Source organism: Phoxinus phoxinus (genome assembly GCF_949152265.1).
Source record: "Phoxinus phoxinus genome assembly, chromosome: 17".
NCBI lineage: Eukaryota > Metazoa > Chordata > Actinopteri > Cypriniformes > Leuciscidae > Phoxinus > Phoxinus phoxinus.
Genome location: NC_136892.1, coordinates 2,621,660 through 2,644,993, shown reverse-complemented (window position 1 = coordinate 2,644,993; position 23,334 = coordinate 2,621,660). Strand labels below are relative to the sequence as shown.

At 41.8% G+C, this 23,334-nt stretch overlaps 2 protein-coding genes across 3 annotated transcripts in view; one reads left to right on the top strand and one right to left on the bottom strand.

Moving 5' to 3' along the window:
- Window positions 1-4,619, top strand: part of gpr185a (G protein-coupled receptor 185 a) — a 38,429-nt gene extending 33,810 nt beyond the window's left edge. The window contains exon 2 of one of the 2 annotated variants that reach the window (XM_079585523.1): window positions 52-4,619. In XM_079585523.1, coding sequence (XP_079441649.1) covers window positions 75-1,064 — 990 coding nt within the window. In that variant the 5' untranslated portion in view covers window positions 52-74 and the 3' untranslated portion in view covers window positions 1,065-4,619. The remainder of the gene's footprint in view (window positions 1-51) is intronic. The other variant, XM_079585522.1, reaches the window with a different exon arrangement.
- Window positions 4,620-14,914: 10,295 nt separating this feature from the next.
- The window catches only part of LOC306984572 (actin-binding protein WASF3), a 33,704-nt gene continuing 25,284 nt past the window's right edge, over window positions 14,915-23,334 (bottom strand). Inside the window, exons 8-9 of the mRNA XM_079586049.1 lie at window positions 18,025-18,401; window positions 14,915-16,171 (exon numbers count right to left, since the gene is read on the bottom strand). Coding sequence (XP_079442175.1) covers window positions 16,014-16,171; window positions 18,025-18,401 — 535 coding nt within the window. The 3' untranslated portion in view covers window positions 14,915-16,013. The remainder of the gene's footprint in view (window positions 16,172-18,024; window positions 18,402-23,334) is intronic.

The following is a 23,334-nucleotide window of genomic DNA, read 5'->3' as shown; positions in this document are numbered from 1 at the left end:
TAACGGATAAATAAAATAATTGTGTGACTCTTGCGCTTGTCTCATTTCCAGTGATTGGCCCTCCTGCCGTAGCGATGAGTGACCTGCTCCTGAACGCTTCTCTGTTCAGCTGGGATGATGTACTGGAGGGAAGAAACACGTCGCCCGTCCCATCCTGGGATCTGGAGCCGGTCCCGGTCCCCGTGATCCTCAACCCGTGGGCTGTTCTTCTGTGCGTGACGGGAACGCTCATGTCGTGCGAGAACGCGGTTGTGATCGCTCTGATCTCCTACACGCCCACTTTGAGAGCGCCCATGTTCGTCCTCATCGGGAGTCTGGCGTTTGCAGACCTCCTGGCCGGCCTGAGCCTAATCCTCAATTTCATCGTGACTTACATAATCGATTCAGGATTCGTTACGCTACTGTCAGCCGGGCTCCTCATCACAGCCTTCTCGGCATCGGTGCTCAACATCCTGGCGATCACCGTGGACCGCTACCTGTCGCTGTATAACGCGCTGTCGTACCACACCGAGAGCACGGTGACGTTCACCTACGTCACGCTCGTCCTGTTGTGGGTAGTCAGCACTTTGCTGGGATCGCTCCCGGTCCTGGGCTGGAACTGCTTGGAAGACGAAAGCACGTGTAGCATCTGTCGACCGGTTAACAAAAGCAACGCCGCGGCACTCGCCGTGTCCTTCCTCCTGATATTCGCTCTGATTCTGCAGTTGTACCTTCAGATCTGCAAGATCGCGTTCCGGCACGCTCAGCAGATCGCAGTTCAGCGCCAATTCATGACTGCTTCGCACTCGTCTTCCACCACGAAAGGCGTCTCCACCCTGACCACCATATTGGGAACCTTTGCTTTCTGTTGGATCCCTCTCGCCATGTACTCGCTGGTGGCGGACACTCGATCCCCTGTGATCTACACGTACGCCACGGCTCTTCCAGCCATCTGCCACTCCATCATCAACCCCATGATATATGCCTTCAGGAACCCGGAAATACTCAGGTCTTTGAGGATTGCTTGTTGTGGATGCATGCCTTACAGATTCACCATGCGACCGCGGACACCCAGCGATGTGTAGCGTCTTCAGATTAAAGCGCAGTCGCGGTAACGGCACATCTTTAAAGCACATGTTGCATAGAATCCACGTTTTGTAATCCAGTGGAGTGAGGAAATGTTTATCGTTTGGGAAATTTAGTAGCACTTCATGTCAGTGTCCATGTTACACGTACGGTAATGACATGTTACTGTAATTAATCACTTCAGTAAATAGAATAATTTTGTATAACATCAACAGCTTACTTATGGAGCCCATGAAGTGACATGATGAGGGTAAAAACTAAATGAGATGGGAGGAAAATTGAATTTCAATGGTTTTGCGTTCCCACGAGATAGTTATCATTCGCTCGCAAAAATGTTGCATTTCACGGAGAAACTTTGCTTTCGCTAGCAAAAGTTTAGTTATGGAAATTAGTGTTGTCACGATATGAATTTCCCACTTCGATACGATACCATGAAAAATATAGAAATTCGATACCATTTTCGATACCATTTTCGATACCACGGGAAAAACTGGCATATATACCGCCATTTTTGCCTGAAGAAGACCCAGTAGGGTCGAAACGTTGCGTTTTTATTAAATATGGGAGTAAGTAGCAGTGTTGCGAACATTACAATCCTTTCATTTTAATAGTCCTTTTTGTCCAGCACCTGCCAGAAGTAACTCAATAACCCTTTTTAATATATACCGCCATAGCCATACAGATTGGTTATTATCTCATATTTTTTTGATAGTTTGGGTAATTTTGTTGTAACAACTTACAGCACAAGGAGTCGTTTATTTGAATCGTTGAACTACATTTACAAAAAAAGACAAGTAAACAGCCAGTGATAAAATAATAACAAATTAACCATTTGCAAACTGTAGCACAAATAAATACAATAGAACAAAGAGACAAATGAAATAAACACGGCTTTAAGTTTCTCAGGTGGGTCTAACAGTATTCAGAAATACTACAGAAATCAAATCAAATGTTAATGCTTACAAATATAGCTACAAAAGTCTTCAGTTAAGAGCAGTGAGTGCTTTTCTCTGTCTTTTGTTCTTTGATTATTAATGACAGATTTATGCAGCAGGTTTATTAGGCTGCTGTCACTTTAAGAGCGAATGCACAAATCCAATATACTGATACACAACATGCGTCTTTCTCAACTATTAAGTTCCAAAACTGAATGCATTTACCTGAATACTCAGCAAGACAGGCATTTGGACATAATGTTGTATGTATTTGCGCATTTAAGCGCAATAAGCCACGAAAAAAGAAGTCAATTTGGTTCTCGCAAGCTGTTTGAGAGGAGGCTTTATGAGAGCGCCACTTATATTCTGTAGATGTGAGTGCGAAATCTGCAGGAATGACTCAAATTATGCGCAAAACAAGCACTATTCAACCAGAGAAAACAAGTATTGGAACCATTTCAGATATTTCAGTATCGATACATACCGAAATATCAATATTGTTGACAACACTAATGGCTGTAATATGAGTTGCTTTTGCGAGAGAACACAAAGTTTCTTCGGGGGAATGCAAATGTTTAGCAAGAGAATGAAAAATATAATTTTTTTCCACCACCATGTAGGGGCTCTGTACTTACTGGCATTAAATAACCTTCAAGCTGCTTCATACCACAGCACAATTGTACTGTAAAACTAACTATAGTGGTTTACAACATACTGTACAATTAACTGGACTGGGCAGTGAATTATAGCCGTCCAGGGGGTTTCCCTGTCATCGGTCTGAGGCATGCTGGGACATGTACCAGCAATCCTTTGTGGCCCTATGTAAAGCAGGAATAGAAGAGAGGATGGATGTACAACTATAGTTGTTTGAATGGCAGATATGCAGGATTCCTACAGTATTGTACAACTAACCACAGCAATAGTGTAGTCACAGTAAAACTACAATCTCTGATAACTCATCAAATCTGAAAAAAAAAACTAATAATCATGAAATACTGAGGCAAACAATACAATCGTAACATGCAGTGATTTCAAAATCAGTGATATCCAGTCTGAGTGCAAGTCAGTCAACAACACAAATTGACAACAAAATACTGTGCAACCATTGCACTTCAGGACAGTAATTCATACAATAAATACCGTTTTGTGTCTCTTTAATGTGTCGCCTCAGTCCAAACGTCAGGAAGAACGATCATCTCTTCCTCTTTACTACTAGTTATAGCACCAAATAAACATCACATGTTGTTTCAACCATGGAAAGACATCAAATACACACACACTTTTTCAAGTTCAAGTCCATCGCCGTTAATCTACTAACTCTCCTGTCTGGTTTGTTTGTCAGCGTTACGATTGGTCAGATCGCTCGCCTGTCAATCAAACTCCCAGCAAACTCAGCAGCACCACCAAATAATTACACATTAAATACATGTTGTCCATTATAATCAGAATGTGAACACACAGTAACATGAGCGCTGTAATGTAATTGACCTGATATTTCTGTAGTGATATAAGTGGATGTTCACAGATAATCGAATTGTAATGTGGCGTCCAAATATTAATATCATCATCATCATCAAAAGGGTATATAATTATCCAAATGAAGCATACACTTTGCATCGTCACCTGTAAGCACTGTGGTATGCCTGAATTCTTTACATTTCTTGTCAATATTATTTTTAATAACCCCTGTAATTCTCATCCTCCAGTGATTCATTCAGACACCAGAACATGTCTCTGATAAGTTAGACAGTTATTAAATGCATCATGTTTCAGTTGTGTACATTATTTATAATATACTGATATATATATATATATTGACGCTGATCTTCCAGATGTATCGTCGCATCTAGTCATGTACTGTACGAACAGGCATAGATTCTCGTTTTCTGTTGTACGCTATTGATTGCTTTCATCTTTTATTTGATGCTGCTATCAACTGAATGTTGTGTGAATGTGTGGTGCATTACGCCTTATTTGCACTCGCTTTGATGTATTACAAGCTTACAGTTGTTTTGCAATCATTTAACGCAGCAGTAATACAGCACAGGTGTGTGTCGGAGCCCACTAGACTACTCTTGTGTGTGAAAACATCTCGGTATCATCTGCTAAGAGGGTATCATAGCGTGTTTGATGGGATGTCATCAGTTCACCTGAGACTAAATTTACTGAACTTGAATGAAACTACTGTGTTATTCTAAATAATATATAAGATGTCTACATTTCTGAATGTACCGTCTGGTGCCAAGAGTGCTGTGATTGTCTCAGACTTCCAACTTTGTATCACAATAACCCATAAAATCTTCATTCACGATAATGTCACATTACCTTTTTCTTCTTCTTCAGTGTAACATTTATAGAGACGTATATTTTTGTACTTCCTTAGAAAGTTTCCCTCCTTGTGTGTCGAGAGATCACAGATTGAATCTATAAATAGTGTGTGTGACATTCACCCCAGAAACATGGCTGTCTTCCTATGTTTGCAGTGTGAGACTGTCCGACTGCTAAATGTAGTGGCACTGTACTGGTTCTCCACTTTCTGACCTCCCTCTGTCCAGGAAAATACCCGTCGGCCAGATCTGTACCTCTGATACTTCAGCTGTAATAAAAATTCATACATTTAAAAACATGATCTCGGAGTACAACTTTTTTTCTTTTTTTTCTTTTTATTAAAATTGTTAAAGGGTTAATTCACACAAAAATTTAAATTCTGTCAGTAATTACTTACCCTCACTTCGTTCCAAACCTGTAAGACTTTTGTTCATCTTCGTAACATAAATAAAGATAATTTTGATGAAATCTGAGAGATTTCTGACCCTCCATTGACAGTCATTGGAGTGTTTGAGATTATTTTTTTTAAAATAAAGTGTTAAATTGTGCTTTTTTTGTGGCTGGAGTTGCATGGATTACTTTAAAAATGTCTTTATACCTTTCTGGGGCTTAAAAAAGTGGTAGTTGCGTAGCCTGTCAATGGAGGGACAGAAAGCTCTCAGATTTCATCAAAAATATCTTAATTTGTGTTCTGAAGATGTACGAAAGTCTTACGGGTTTAGAACGACATGAAGGTGTGTAATTTATGACATAATTTTCATTTTTGGGTGAACTAACCCTTTAAAATAACTACATTTAAATCATTATAAGACTTGGAGTTTGCTGAGGCCCCCTGGTTGAGAAAATCTGTATACCGTCTTTCTTGGGGAAAGTATGTAAAACAGTAAACAGGAAAAATGTTTCAGACACTTATATGCTACCTTATTACATTGCATGTTTGTCCAATCAAATAATGAGTCAAGAATGAGTTGAAAATCAGATAATACTTAAAGGAACACACTTTTACCGTTTTCGAATCCACTCAGCCGATCTCCGGGTCTGGCAAAATGAGCCTATTTCCAAAAAAGTTTATTCCTTTAAGAGTTCTTCAGTCACACTGAACATTTTTGAGGAAGTTATTTTTAGTGCTTCAGCAGAACTGCTTAATCCTCAAACACACACAAACACACACACACACACACACGCACACACACACATACACACACACACACACACTCTGCAAACACACAGTAAAGTAAGGGTTAGAGTCGAGTGCATCTGTTGTTTGTCACGGTCTCCTCAGAATCCTCTCTTCTCCACGATGAGCCACTGGAGAGCTGGCGGAGATGTAAGGGACAGATGGAGGCTCGCTGATGGAGGAGGACAGTGACGTCAGAGACTCGGAGGGAAGCTGGAGATATATAAACAAAATCCTTCTCGCTCTCTCTCGTCTATTTAGCATGCTTTAAATAGAGAAATGTTACAGCATAACCTCACATAGCAAGTTTTCTCTGGTCCACACAACCCTTTCCCCGCGGCCCACATGCTGCAAAGAATGACGGCCCTGGAGTGGCCCAGATCTGGGTTAAAGACAAGGGCCACACATGTGCCATAACTGGTCCGAGTCTCAACCTATCAATAACCCATAAATGGCCCTGCATTGGGCATGAATAGGTTTTAGTGTTGTAGTAGAACAAATCAGCCAAATCTCATATATTTGTCTGGAACATTTACTGGTTCAAAAACTATAAAAGAAACATGACAGATAGACATTCAAGTGTACTCAATATAATTTATTTATTGCAGAAATGTCAAAAAGCAGTACCGCCGCAGTCCTCTGGTGGCATATGCATTAGTATTGTGTGCGGTAAAGAGCAGAATTTAGCTGGCAAATGTTATCCTGATCCACGCCGTGATGGTGCGCATTTCTCATTCAAACATACATCACTGAAACATCCCAGACAGCAACATAGTGTCGGCCCAGATTCGGCCCACATCTGGTGCGTGTGGAGTCGACCTGTACCAGATGTGGGCTGGATCTGGGCCGATTTCTCACCATTCCTGATTTCTAACACACACTTACAGCTGTCAGTGACTGTAACGTAAGAAGGCAATCCAATTGACCGTTCGCAAAGACCCGCCCCCCTTAGTTACTGTCGCTATGTCCGACAAGCTACGCCGCTCTCACACACACCATGTTCTCACGCAGTGAACAATACATCGCGGAGCAGAGAGGACACTGACAGACAGGACACACCAGCTTACTTTTGATATTAAACAAAGTATCATCTTTCAAATTTGGTCATTTTTTTAAAGAAATGTAAACAATAAATGCTGTTTTGTGGCTCTTTAATGTGTGTGTCAGATCGCTGTGTCGCCTCAGTTAAAGCCGCTCGTGAACCGATCATCTCTTCCTTCTAGTTCATTTATAGCATCAAATAAACATGAATGAACATCAGAAGGAATGTTGTTTTAACCGCGGAAAGACGTCAGTACACTCCGCTTCTCAAGTTCAAATCCTCCAACGTTAATCTACTAACTCTCCTGACTGCTTTGTCCGACAAAATGGCGGATGGCGAAGTATGATTGGTCAGATCACCTGTCAATCAAGCTCCCTGCTAAGGGTCAATTGCGAGTGAATGAAACTGTTTATTATAAACAGTTCAGAAAACAGATAGAAGATGTAGGTCAGAATCATCGGGACAAAGCTGGTCAGAAACTCGGTAACGCAGGGACACAATGGGCAGAATGAAGTCTGGGAAAAATCCAGTGGAAACTCCAGAGAACACGTGAAACGAGAAACACACAAACCAGGAAACGGTGGAACAGAGAAGCACAGATCTCCCGAAGTGAGTCCCAGGAAAGCCTCAAACGATCTGACAAAGGCAGGATGAAATCACAGACAATAAATAGGACACTACATGAGAAATCATGTCATCAGCTGATCATCTTGATCACTAATCCACACACTCCTACACACACGGAGTCAAGGCTACGTTTACACGCGGCCGGCTATTTTCATAAACAGACACTTCACCATCTCCGTTTTCAAAAATAACATTGTGCACACCTGTCAGTTTTCAGAGAAGTGTTAGTTTACATGAACCCGTGTATATGCCGTCTAGAGCATGCCAAACCTGTAGGTGGCAGTGTAACGAGAAGCTCAAGCCCACGTTAGCCAATCAGCATCCCGAAAATAGTCACATACTGTGATGTCGGCTGCCTAAAACTCAGTTTTTCTCCGTTTAAATGCAAACGTGCAAACTAAGTTTTCCAAAATCTCCTCTCTGGCCGGAGTTTTTAGAAAGAATCGGTTTCAGAGGCGAATTCTCAGTTTGCGTGTAAACGAAGGGAAATGTCTCCGTTTTTCAAAATAACCATGTAAGTGTAAACGGGGCCTCAGTGAACCCATTAACCTTGACAGCTGATGCTCTCTATATACATATTTTTTCTTTTTAAATGATCATGTTGTTTGCTGTACTTGCTGTGCCATCATTGCCACACATGGTCCAGCTCTGGCTGACAGGAGGCCAGCAGAACCAGCTTGAGGCCACATTTGGGCCAAGATCGCTCGCTGGGATATGGGATAAGATTGAAATAAAGCCACAAGCGGCAATCTTCAGGGTCGGATCACCATTGGTACATGTGGATGATTGGAGATCCAGTTGAAACAGTATCTTTTCAAATATGAAAAGATATTAATACTGTTTTTACAGTAAAGTGCATCTTGAATCTTCACTGATTGTTAGGGTTTGATGAAACGGGTCACGGCAATACGCACTTGTATCAAGAGGGGCTATCAAATGAAATCATTCCCTCTTCTGAGAATACAGTTCCCAGTATGCATACGGTTAGAAGATGGCTGTGTGTCATGTGACCTTGTTATTTGTACACACTGTGACTATACAAATCACTACATGTAAATAGGAAAATGTTGGCATTATTTTGTCTCTTATTGGGAGCAGAATGCTAGCTGGAGCCATTTACCTCCAGTCTTTGTGCTACGCTAGGCTAGCGGTGGGTGCGTCAGACAGAGTTACGGCACGCACGGAGAAGGGTATGTATGGACTTATCTAACTCTGGGGGATACAGTGAATAAGCTAAAGTCGGCGTTTTCCTTTAACTGTCTTAAGGTACTGGATGTGATCATTATATATGTGGGGTGTGTGTGGACTCATGTTGAAACATTTAAAGGTCAATGTCAAATGAGTGTGAAGTTTTCATTTGCAGCTTGTAAGTCCAGAAATATTTATCTTTTTTATTATTTATTTCTATAATATGTGTGGCCTTCTGACCTTTTAAAACTTTGTCAACTGTTGTTTAAACTCTAATATGTAATGTTTTGTGCTACTGAAACTGTGGCCAAGTTATAAGGCTATAAGAGAAGGGACTGTCTGTATGATTACTTACATTCTTGCAGTTTTGCTGTCGTGGATCATCTGTGTTTGGATTATTTGAGTTTAGTTTCTTTAAAACATTTTTAGCCCACGACTCCCAATTTCCCTAGTTGCTAATCATTTGTTAATGGATTAGTCCCACCTGTTCCTTGTTTTCTCCCTCATTCGTTCTGTGTTTATATATCTATAACCCGTTTGGTTCAGTCCTTTGTCGGTTGTCGTTGTGTATAGTCTGGTTTTGTTCGTGTATCCTAATTTTCCTAGTACCTTTATTTTATAAAACGTCTCAAAACGAGTCAAGCAAATCATGATGAGCTGAAATGGCAGCCACATAGACCTTGAGGGTGGAAAGAGACAGCCTTCGTTCCAACCCTTCTTGAAGAAATAACCCGAATTAAAATTTCCAAGGGTCTTCTCTGCGAGAAGAGCACCAGATGACGAAGAATTTCCACTTCAAGGCATAGGCGTGTTGGGTGGAGGTGATAGTAGTTACCAACTGAGGTGGAAAAGTCCTTAAAGCTTCCGCGTCCCGTCCAGGACCCACACGTGTAGGTTCCAGAGAACGGGACGCGGGTGCCAGAGGGTTCCCCGTCTCTGAGGTCCTTCCACAGAGGAGTTGGCCAGGGAGGGGCTGTTGCAAGTTCGGGAAACCAGGTCCGGCCGGGCCAACTCGTCGGCTGCAGGATTTAGCTCGCCCGGGATATGAATGGCACGAAGCGACCTCAGATGCTTCTGACTCCATAAGAGGAGATGGCGGGCGAGTTGCCACATGCGACGGCAGCTCAGACCACCTTGACGTCAGATGTACGCTACGGTTGCAGTGTTGTCCCTCCGGAGTCGGACCAGTACGTGCTTGCCCTTGAGCAGGGCCCTGAACTGGTGCAGAGCGAGATGTACTGCTAGCAACTCGAGGCAATTGACATGCCACTGAAGTAGGGCTGTCGAAATTAATCGTTTCTACGATGCATCGCGATGCAGACGAGGATGATTCGGTATCGGTTCAGTAATAGACCATAACCGATTTTAATGTACTAATGTCATTATATTTTCGAATTTTCTGATGTCATTTGTTGCGTACTTGCTTTGTCAGGGTAGAATACAATGGCAGAGGGAGGCGAGACGCGAGTAATTCCATATGCTCCAACTAATTTAAAAGCCTACATCTGGGCATATTTCGGCTTTTATGAACAAGCCTGGTAAGCACGACCTAGAGAAGACACACACTGTGTGTAAATCATGTCACGCACAAATAAAATATGCAGGGGGTAATACCACTAACTTGAGAAACCACGTCAGCCGTTTTCACCCCGAGATGTTAACGCCTGGCAGAGCTCCTGTCTCATATCGTGGATGAATGGCATATCACTTTTAGTATTTACTTTAGTGTGTTCTAAATGCTCCTGTTGTCTTCTGTGCCCAGACTTGAGTTTTGTTTGATGTTTGATACATTCAAGAAGCGTGTTTTCTTTGAGCAGGTCAAATTAAAGGTTCAGGTCATATATCTGACTGCTTGCATTTATTGACAAAATTGTATTGTATTGATACTCATACCAAGATGGCGCTGAGTATAGCAGCCTCGGTGTTAGGTGCGCTTTGTTTTGTTTTGTTTTGGTGTGTTAATTTAGTTTCCGGCTGTGATTCTCGGTGCTCTTTCACCAGAGAAGAGCTCATGAACATCAGGGGAACAACTCCAGCGGACTTAGTTCCCACTTTCCTCGCGTCATCTGTGGAACTATTGGACTTTTTGGTGAAGGGCTCTCTTGCTGTTGTTCGCGCTGTGAAGCGCCACAGGAGAGGAAAAAGAGCTGGGTCGCTTGTGCGTCATCGCCGACGGGGACTCCGCACACCGCTACCGGCAATATTTCTCTCCAACGTGCGCTCACTGTGCAACAAAATGGACGAACTTCAGCTTCTGGTGGGGAAAAACAGAGACTTTTATTTATCTTCTGTTCTGTGCTTCACGGAGACGTGGCTGTGTGAACTGATACCAGACTCCGCGCTGCAGCTGGCTGGCTTCCAACTGTACAGAGCGGACCGCGACAAAGAACTTTCCGGTAAAACGAAAGGTGGTGGTGTCTGTTTTTATATTAACAATGGCTGGTGTACCGACGTGACAGTGATTCACCAGCACTGTTCTCCTGATCTGGAATATTTTATCATAAACTGTAAACCGTTTTACTCCCCCCGTGAGTTTGCTTCATTCACTCTGGTCGGTGTTTACATTCCACCCCAGGCCAATGTGCAGGATGCGCAGCGTATGCTGACTGACCAGATACTCTGTGTGGAGCAGACAAACCCGGACTCCCTTGTTATTGTTCTCGGTGACTTTAACAAGGGAAATCTCAGCCAAGAACTCCCCAAATACAGACAGTTTATAAAGTGTCCAACCAGAGAGGGGAACACTTTGGATCACTGTTACACCACAGTTAGCTGTGCCTATCACACCGTCACACGCGCTCCACTGGGACACTCTGATCATAAGATGGTCCATCTGATTCCTGCTTACAGACAAAAATTAAAACTCTGTAAACCTGTAGTGAGGAAATCAAAGAAATGGACCAGTGATGCTGTGGAGGATCTTCAGGCGTGTTTTGACTGCACTGACTGGGATGTTTTCAGGACTGCTACCAACAACCTAGATGAGTTTACAGAGGCGGTGACGTCCTATATAAGCTTCTGTGAAGAAAGCTGTATTCCAACACGCACCAGGGTAAGTTATAACAATGACAAACCCTGGTTTACAGCTAAACTCAGACAGCTAAGGTTGGAAAAGGAGGAGGCATTTAGGAGTGGTGACAGGGCCGGGTGCAGGGCGTTAAAGTACAGGTTTAGCAAGGAGGTCCGAGAAGCTAAACGGTTGTACGCAGAGAGACTAAAGAACCAGTTCTCAGCAAATGACGCCACTTCTGCATGGAGGGGGTTCAGACAGATTACAAACTACAAACCCAAAGTCCCCCACTCCATAAATGACTCTCGCCTGGCAAATGAGCTGAACCAGTTCTACTGCCGCTTTGAGAGCCAATCGGACACCATCCCTCGTGACTCCCTCGCTCAGCCTCTGCCTCAGTCCACCACTTTTTCCCCTCCCTCCTCAGAGCTGGCCAGCTCTACCCCCTCCACTCCTCTCTCCATCTCAGAGGGGGAAGTCAACCGGCTATTTAGGAGGCAGAAACCCCGCAAAGCAGCTGGGCCAGATTGCGTGTCTCCATCCACCCTGAAGCATTGTGCTGATCAGCTGTCTCCGGTGTTCACAGATATTTTTAACATCTCACTGAAGACATGCCATGTGCCAGCCTGCTTCAAAGACTCCATCATCATCCCTGTCCCCAAAAAACCAAGGACCACAGGACTAAAGGATTACAGACCCATAGCCCTGACCTCTGTGGTTATGAAGACCTTTGAACGTTTTGTGTTGTCCCACCTAAAATCCATCACAGACCCACTCCTGGACCCCCTGCAGTTCGCCTACAGAGCCAACAGGTCTGTAGACGATGCCGTTAACATGGCCCTTCACTACATCCTTCAGCATCTGGACTCCCCTGGAACCTACGCCAGGATCCTGTTTGTGGATTTTAGCTCTGCTTTTAACACCATCATTCCATCCCTGCTGCAGGACAGGCTCTCTCAGCTGAACGTGCCTGACTCCACCTGCAGGTGGATCACTGACTTCCTGACGGACAGGAAGCAGCATGTGAAAGTGGGAAAACATGTCTCTGATTCCAGGACCATAAGCACCGGATCCCCTCAAGGCTGCGTTCTTTCCCCCCTTCTTTTCTCCTTGTACACCAACAGCTGCACCTCCAATCACCAGACCGTCAAGCTCCTGAAGTTTGCGGACGACACCACCCTCATTGGGCTCATCTCTGGTGGGGATGAGTCCGCCTACAGGTGTGAGATCGACCATCTGGTGACCTGGTGCAGCCAAAACAATTTGGAGCTTAACGCTCTGAAGACAGTGGAGATGGTCGTGGATTTTAGAAAGAGCACAGCCCCACCTTCCCCTATCACTCTGTTTGACTCCCAAGTCACCACGGTGGACTCCTTCCGCTTCCTGGGCACAATCATCTCCCAGGACCTGAAGTGGGAGCTGAATATCACCTCCATCACCAAAAAGGCCCAGCAGAGGATGTACTTCCTGCGGCAGCTGAAGAAGTTCAGCTTGCCAAAGAAAATGATGGTGAATTTCTACACCGCCATCATTGAGTCCATCATCACCGCCTCCATCACCATCTGGTACAATGCTGCCACCGCCAAGGACAAGGGCAGGCTGCAGCGTATCATTCGCTCGGCAGAGAGGGTGATTGGCTGCAATCTTCCATCACTTCAGGACCTTTACGCCTCTAGGACTCTGAGGCGATTAGGTAAGATTGCAGCTGACCCCTCTCACCCCGGACATAAACTGTTTCAGACTCTCCCCTCTGGCAGGAGGCTGCGGTCTATCAGGACCAAAACCTCTCGCCACAAAAACAGTTTCTTCCCGTCCGCAGTTAGCCTCATTAACAAGGCACGGGTCCCCCACTGATACTCCCCAGCCCCCCCGTGCAACTTATACAAATGTCTTTGCACATGCAATTACTATTTTATTTGATATCATGTACAACTTTGTACATTGCACATATTTGTTGTTTATCTTATTTATTTTTTAAATTCTTATTGTTGTATATATATATATATTGTCCATTCCAAAATTGTATAGTTTTATATTTTATATGTCAACTGTATGTTTTGTCTACGTGTAGCACCTTTGACCAAAGCAAATTCCTCGTATGTGTAAAACATACTTGGCAATAAAGTTACTTCTGATTCTTCTGATTCTGATTCTGGGGGTATACATGTGAAGTAAAACTGAAAATTGAGGATGCAGTGCATCGTGATATCGAATTGAACTGAATCTATGACATGATAATCGTAATCAAACCCCCTACATTGAAGTTGGGGTCCTGTCCAGGAGGAACGCCAGCATAGCCCTTGGCCGCCCGCCGTCGAGGCCACTGAAGGGGGAGGTAGCCCCAGAACGGTTGAGGTCAGAGGTGCTCGGAAGAGAAAGCATGAATGCGAGAATTCACGCGCTGCTCCTTATATACCCACTCAGCGGGGCAGAGCTCGCCATGCAAATTCCGCAGACCTTTACTCTGCGTACCATTGGCTCATTTTTCTCGCTCTCGGGCGAGACCCCATTCGTCAGATGTTATGACGTAACGTAGAACGTGACTGACTGATAGGGAACTATATTGTCAGTTCTATAAATTAACTGGTCTTATTAATTTATTTGTCATTCAAAATTATGGAAAGGGCCTTTATCCTGTGTTTTATGGCCTTTATCTATCAGTTTAAATGGCTGATAGTTTAGAATTTGCAATAAATTTACGAAACTAAGCATGCTTTCTCAGAATTACCTGTTCTCCATACATACAATTTTTATTTGTGCACACAAGATATAGGCATATTAGTCATGATGAGGAATATCCAACAAATATATCTGATTGTATGTGCGATTCGATTCAATGCATCAAAGTTCCTTTGATAACTTTAAGCCAGAATGGTTTCTGATTTTACATTATTAGCTGTTGGAAGCCATGTTTGTTGAACTGAATTTGAAGAAAATGTACTGTAAGCATTTGACCCAAAAACGACTAAATTAAATTTGAACTCTATTATTCAGTTCTAGTGCCCCCTATGGCTGGAATTTGACACAACTTGGTGTGTGTCGTCTGTGTATCAAGTTTTGTTAAATCTGAACATTGTGATTGTCAGATACACTGTAGTAAATTCGTAAAAATTTGTGTTTCCTGGGATTGCAAAAATTCCAGGAATTTTCAAAGTTGGAAACTTTGTATGGGAATTAACGGGAATATATGGGAATCAACAGGAATTAATGTGACTAAACAGGAAATTTGCAAAACTGCAGGTTTACCTTATGCATAAGACCAAGCAAAATGATTATATTTATGTTTGTATATGATACAGTTTGCACAAATTACCCCAAATATCTAAATAATTTAATTTAATTCCCGTTAAGTTTCCTACTTGGAATATTTCCAAAACGCCCCAGCTTAACTTCCCATGGAAAGCTTGTGGAACATTTCTAGAAATTCTCCGCCCCTTTGTAACCCTAGTGTTGATGTATCAATATTATTTTGATAACTATTTGTCATGATGTCAGACGATAGGGTTTTTGACTTGAGTTGAATTGAACCAACAGTCTAGACTAGAAAAAAATTCCATTTATTTTATTTTAGGGATTGACTCAAGGATTCAGAGGGGGAAAAAAATAGTTTTGGCCACTAAAATGCAAATTTCAATTTCAGTAAAAGCTAAATTTTATTAGATTTTTTTAGTTTATTTCATTTATTATTCATACATGCATTTTAGACTCTATTCCTACAACATGATAGTTTAAACATAAGATGCCATTTCCATCTTTTGAGCAGTGTTACAAAAATCCATACAACAATAAATTGTAAAACACATTAATGATACAGTACAGAGTATTGTTACAAATGATAGCGGATGTCACAGTCTCATATTCCATCACCTCGTCTGACACATTTAAGCACACACACGACACACAATACACAAACACACACTATTAGTAAACTGCGAGAAGTAATAAATTATTGGCCACATCGGTGCCTTAAGAAATAAAAAAAAAGCAAATAATGAAAGCATCAAGAAATTCACTCACTGCTAAACTGGGGCATAAATAATCATCACAACACTGTCCACAGTTGAACAGAGACAAATGTTGGATAATGCAGAGTTGTGATATTGAAGGAGAAACGTAGTTTGATTAGAGCAACTTTCAATATCTACTATAGCGATGATTTGATTGTCCATATACTGTATTCAGGGCATCTCGCATGAAGCAGCCTGAGATATCACAACAAATGTGTTTGCGTAACAAAACTTGAACGTAAAAGTGCTAATACCACTGTTGACCATCGCTTTTGTGTATCACAAGATATGGATAGATATTTCACTATATTCTCCGGACGGCTAACAAAAGATCAAAAGATAATCAAAAATCACAGAACGAACATTTTTTCTCAATAAGTATTTTCTTGGCAACTCTTGCAAAAGCTAGCATGTTGAATTTACATTGTATTTATGAGACACTGTTTTCTGAAAGGGCCTGAACTGTCTCTTCTGTCTTTTTCATCTCTCTATTTCTGCACTTGCACAAATTCAGTTTCTGGTCTCCTCAGTAGCCTCACCCATGGACCATCTGAGTGTATGAGGAGGAGTGTGTGTGTGTGTGTGTGTGCAGGAATGGATTCTGCTGGTGTTCGCAGCTCTCTCCGGCCCGGGCTCAGTCGGACCATTCGTTCTCCTCCGGCTCCGAGTCCTCATCTGATTCGCTGTACTCCACCGCGATGCGTCGGGACAGAATGGTGGCCACGTCGTTCCCCACGGGCTCTTTCTTGGCCTCCTGCTCTCTCTGCTCTTGCACCTTACGAAGCTGGATACCTGGAGGACAAGTCAACAGTCAATAAAAGATAATGCCTACGCCTAGGACAGTAGGTTTCTAGAAAAGACATAAATGAGCCTGGGTGGATTGGGGCTATGACGTAATTCGCCATATTGAGTGAATGCATTGACGTCACTTTCCCGCGGGAACACAGCCGGACCGAGTGGCAGAAGAGCGACTGAGTGACTGGATTTAATAGAGGAAACTGCGAAAACGCGAGTAAAACGAACGATTATTAGTTTATAATAAAGGTTGGACTTGATATACAGGGCCCTATCTTGCACCCAGCACAATTGACTTTGTACACCGAGGCATGTATCATTCCTATTTTGCACCCGCGGACAGTTTTCCCTCGACAGTCGCACGTCGGTTCAGCAAAAAGAGGAGCGTGTTCCGGCACAAACGTTCCCTGGTGCTATTTTGCAAAACAATTCCTCCACTGACCAGGAAAAACCCAGTCTAAAGTCACGCGTTGCGCATTAGTCATATGCTAATTTAAGAGCGCGTGCTTGGCCATTATGTAGCGTGTGAACAACAAACACACTTTGATTCTCTAATCTAAACAGACGCAGCAGTTTTCATTTTTGCAAATCATACATTATTACAAAGAACAATATTAACACACGAGGGAAATCATTGTTGTGTCCATGAAGATGTGAAAAAAATAGGCATAAATCTAGCAACACATTTACCCAAATTATTATACGCCTGTTTAACCGAAGCTAATGTGTGTGTTTCTCCATCATCCCCAATGTCACTTCTCTGTGTTTTACGGCCCTGACGAGAACGTCGGTCTCCTCGGCTATGAACCGCTCCTGGTGTGCGCCGGTGTTGTGCCGAATTTTGACCCCCGCCAAATTATTACCCCCCTAGCATTGGTAGGTTTAGGATTGGTTGTGGGGGAGGGGTTGGGAGGATTAGGGGTGGGGTTAGGATTAGGCAATCAGGTACTGACTTCAACGAGGGGGGTAATAATTTGGTAGGGGGTCGAAATTCAGCACAACACTGGCAAACCCGCCGTTATAATAGCAATCCGCCGTGGAACAAGTGCGGCTCTTAAAGGGAATGTGAGAGGACGCTCTGATTGGTTTATTTCACATTATGCTCAAACCACACCTATGAATAATGAAGCGACTTCAGACACACACATTTTAGATTTGTGTCGGGTGCAGGAATCATTATCCCGCCGGTATAATAGCAACAGCGCCGGGATCCGCCCACAGAGTTACTTGCGTTTCACGTTTGATACTTGCGCTTCAGAACGTTACAATAGGGCCCTAAGAGTGTTCCTTACAACTTACCAAAGATCCAGTGATCATGGCTATATCGACATGCAGCCAGGAATCGGGTTTCCTGACATTCATATGTTTCTGATTTCAATGCCGGGGAAATACATTAAAGCAAATTAGCCTGTGAACGCTTTATATAAATACAATATAGGTAAGTCTAAATCCATGTGATCATCACTCATATCCATGTTATATACATCATCATCATATCATCCAGCCCTAAAACTTGTATAGTTTTTTGTCAGTGTTTATTTAAGAACGTCCAATTATGCAGAATATACAGTGGTAAATATTTAATTGATGAGTTGTCAATACAATATATAACAATACAATAAATTCAGCATTTAATAGACGTCTAAACCATCTCCCAAGAATAGACTAGTTATCAATTAGATAAAGAAATTAAATGAAACAACTAGACAATGGTTTTGACGTCTATTAAATTTTCACTGACATCCCAAATTTTGCCTTGTTTTAGACGTCTAGGCTTTTAAACGCAAAACTGCTTGCTGGGATGTTTGCTGGGTATCCTGAACTCAAAAGCCTTTGCTTTGTGTACTGACCTCTGCGGATGGCGGACAGCAGGTCGCTCCGGGCATCACTGATGGGGACGAGGGGCACCTTGCCCTTTCTGGGAAGAGTCGACTCTCCAGGTGTGTGTGTTCCTCGGGACGGGGACGGGGCGTGGGTCGGGGGTCCCGGTGGGGGGGGAGGCGGGGCCATCGGTGGGCCCATCACAGCATGCGAAGGGGAACCGGTGTAGGCCGAGGCAGGAGCCGGTGGAGGAGAGGGGCTGTAGGGCCGTGACAGGGAGATCACTGTCCCCGGAGCCAGCGATGGAGGGCCAGATGTGCTGTCAAACGCAGTCTGAGATGAAGGGATGAGGGGAGGAGGGGGAGGCGGGGCGGGGGGGATGAGGTGCTCGAGGATTGGATGCCCGCTGTCAAGAGATTACAAGGGAAAGTTGTTTAAGGAACTACTGTAGTCCACATTTGAAGTGGATAAAAAAAAGTTCATCAAAGTTGTCCTAAGACAACAACGGGTATTGTTCCAAATTCATGTATAACTTTGATGAATGGTTTTGATCCACTTCAAGTGTTGACTACTACTGTATTTTGCATTGAAAAATATTTGTCACTCCCTATTATTGCCTCTACAGAAATCTTTGCACACTTTATTGAAATGTTTACACAGCATAAAACGTCCTCATTATAAAATAAGCATTTATGTAATGAAGCTCCAAAAACTGCTTGTTTTGATATTGCGGGGTCTGGGGAATTATAGAGCATGGCATCGACCAATAGTTATACATCATCTCATCATAGGCTCCGCCCACTGGCATTCAGTTGCTTAACGGTTGCCATTGACATTCGCCTACACTGGATGTGAGTGTCGTGTCAAAAGCAAATAGAAGCCATTATAATGACTGACGCTGTCTACACTGATACAGTATACAGATGTGTGTTCAGATTATAATGACTGATGCTGTCTACACTGATACAGTATACAGATGTGTGTTCAGATTATAATGACTGACGCTGTGTCTACACTGATACAGTATACAGATGTGTGTTCAGATTATAATGACTGACGCTGTGTCTACACTGATACAGTATACAGATGTGTGTTCAGATTATAATGTGTGTTCAGATTATAATGACTGACGCTGATACACTGATACAGTATACAGATGTGTGTTCAGATTATAATGACTGACGCTGATACACTGATACAGTATACAGATGTGTGTTCAGATTATAATGACTGACGCTGTCTACACTGATACAGTATACAGATGTGTGTTCAGATTATAATGACTGACGCTGTCTACACTGATACAGTATACAGATGTGTGTTCAGATTATAATGACTGACGCTGTCTACACTAATACAGTATACAGATGTGTGTTCAGATTATAATGACTGACGCTGTCTACACTGATACAGTATACAGATGTGTGTTCAGATTATAATGACTGACGCTGTCTACACTGATACAGTATACAGATGTGTGTTCAGATTATAATGACTGACGCTGATACACTGATACAGTATACAGATGTGTGTTCAGATTATAATGACTGACACTGATACACTAATACAGTATACAGATGTGTGTTCAGATTATAATGACTGACGCTGATACACTGATACAGTATACAGATGTGTGTTCAGATTATAATGACTGACACTGATACACTGATACAGTATACAGATGTGTGTTCAGATTATAATGACTGACGCTGTCTACACTGATACAGTATACAGATGTGTGTTCAGATTATAATGACTGACGCTGTCTACACTGATACAGTATACAGATGTGTGTTCAGATTATAATGACTGACGCTGATACACTGATACAGTATACAGATGTGTGTTCAGATTATAATGACTGACACTGTCTACACTGATACAGTATACAGATGTGTGTTCAGATTATAATGACTGACGCTGATACACTGCTACAGTATACAGATGTGTGTTCAGATTATAATGACTGACAGTGTCTACACTGATACAGTATACAGATGTGTGTTCAGATTATAATGACTGACGCTGATACACTGATACAGTATACAGATGTGTGTTCAGATTATAATGACTGACGCTGTCTACAGTGATACAGTATACAGATGTGTGTTCAGATTATAATGACTGACGCTGATACACTGATACAGTATACAGATGTGTGTTCAGATTATAATGACTGACGCTGTCTACACTAATATAGTATACAGATGTGTGTTCAGATTATAATGACTGACGCTGTCTACAGTGATACAGTATACAGATGTGTGTTCAGATTATAATGACTGACGCTGATACACTGATACAGTATACAGATGTGTGTTCAGATTATAATGACTGACGCTGTCTACACTGATACAGTATACAGATGTGTGTTCAGATTATAATGACTGACGCTGATACACTGATACAGTATACAGATGTGTGTTCAGATTATAATGACTGACGCTGTCTACAGTGATACAGTATACAGATGTGTGTTCAGATTATAATGACTGACGCTGATACACTGATACAGTATACAGATGTGTGTTCAGATTATAATGACTGACACTGATACAGTATACAGATGTGTGTTCAGATTATAATGACTGACGCTGTCTACACTGATACAGTATACAGATGTGTGTTCAGATTATAATGACTGACGCTGATACACTGATACAGTATACAGATGTGCGTTCAGATTATAATGACTGACGCTGATACACTGATACAGTATACAGATGTGTGTTCAGATTATAATGACTGACGCTGTCTACACTGATACAGTATACAGATGTGTGTTCAGATTATAATGACTGACGCTGTGTCTACACTGATACAGTATACAGATGTGTGTTCAGATTATAATGACTGATGCTGATACACTGATACAGTATACAGATGTGTGTTCAGATTATAATGACTGATGCTGATACACTGATACAGTATACAGATGTGTGTTCAGATTATAATGACTGATGCTGATACACTGATACAGTATACAGATGTGTGTTCAGATTATAATGACTGATGCTGATACACTGATACAGTATACAGATGTGTGTTCAGATTATAATGACTGACGCTGATACACTGATACAGTATACAGATGTGTGTTCAGATTATAATGACTGACACTGATACACTGATACAGTATACAGATGTGCGTTCAGATTATAATGACTGACGCTGATACACTGATACAGTATACAGATGTGTGTTCAGATTATAATGACTGACGCTGATACACTGATACAGTATACAGATGTGTGTTCAGATTATAATGACTGACGCTGATACACTGATACAGTATACAGATGTGTGTTCAGATTATAATGACTGACGCTTTCTACACTGATACAGTATACAGATGTGCGTTCAGATTATAATGACTGACGCTGATACACTGATACAGTATACAGATGTGTGTTCAGATTATAATGACTGACGCTGTGTCTACACTGATACAGTATACAGATGTGTGTTCAGATTATAATGACTGATGCTGATACACTGATACAGTATACAGATGTGTGTTCAGATTATAATGACTGACGCTGTCTACACTGATACAGTATACAGATGTGTGTTCAGATTATAATGACTGACGCTGTCTACACTGATACAGTATACAGATGTGTGTTCAGATTATAATGACTGATGCTGATACACTGATACAGTATACAGATGTGTGTTCAGATTATAATGACTGACGCTGTCTACACTGATACAGTATACAGATGTGTGTTCAGATTATAATGACTGACGCTGTCTACACTGATACAGTATACAGATGTGTGTTCAGATTATAATGACTGACGCTGTCTACACTAATACAGTATACAGATGTGTGTTCAGATTATAATGACTGACGCTGTCTACACTGATACAGTATACAGATGTGTGTTCAGATTATAATGACTGACACTGATACAGTATACAGATGTGTGTTCAGATTATAATGACTGACGCTGATACACTGATACAGTATACAGATGTGTGTTCAGATTATAATGACTGACACTGATACACTAATACAGTATACAGATGTGTGTTCAGATTATAATGACTGACGCTGATACACTGATACAGTATACAGATGTGTGTTCAGATTATAATGACTGACACTGATACACTGATACAGTATACAGATGTGTGTTCAGATTATAATGACTGACGCTGTCTACACTGATACAGTATACAGATGTGTGTTCAGATTATAATGACTGACGCTGTCTACACTGATACAGTATACAGATGTGTGTTCAGATTATAATGACTGACGCTGATACACTGATACAGTATACAGATGTGTGTTCAGATTATAATGACTGACACTGTCTACACTGATACAGTATACAGATGTGTGTTCAGATTATAATGACTGACGCTGATACACTGATACAGTATACAGATGTGTGTTCAGATTATAATGACTGACAGTGTCTACACTGATACAGTATACAGATGTGTGTTCAGATTATAATGACTGACGCTGATACACTGATACAGTATACAGATGTGTGTTCAGATTATAATGACTGACGCTGTCTACAGTGATACAGTATACAGATGTGTGTTCAGATTATAATGACTGACGCTGATACACTGATACAGTATACAGATGTGTGTTCAGATTATAATGACTGACGCTGTCTACAGTGATACAGTATACAGATGTGTGTTCAGATTATAATGACTGACGCTGATACACTGATACAGTATACAGATGTGTGTTCAGATTATAATGACTGACACTGATACAGTATACAGATGTGTGTTCAGATTATAATGACTGACGCTGTCTACACTGATACAGTATATACAGATGTGTGTTCAGATTATAATGACTGACGCTGATACACTGATACAGTATACAGATGTGCGTTCAGATTATAATGACTGACGCTGATACACTGATACAGTATACAGATGTGTGTTCAGATTATAATGACTGACGCTGTCTACACTGATACAGTATACAGATGTGTGTTCAGATTATAATGACTGACGCTGTCTACAGTGATACAGTATACAGATGTGTGTTCAGATTATAATGACTGACGCTGTGTCTACACTGATACAGTATACAGATGTGTGTTCAGATTATAATGACTGACGCTGATACACTGATACAGTATACAGATGTGTGTTCAGATTATAATGACTGACGCTGATACACTGATACAGTATACAGATGTGCGTTCAGATTATAATGACTGACGCTGATACACTGATACAGTATACAGATGTGTGTTCAGATTATAATGACTGACGCTGATACACTGATACAGTATACAGATGTGTGTTCAGATTATAATGACTGACGCTGATACACTGATACAGTATACAGATGT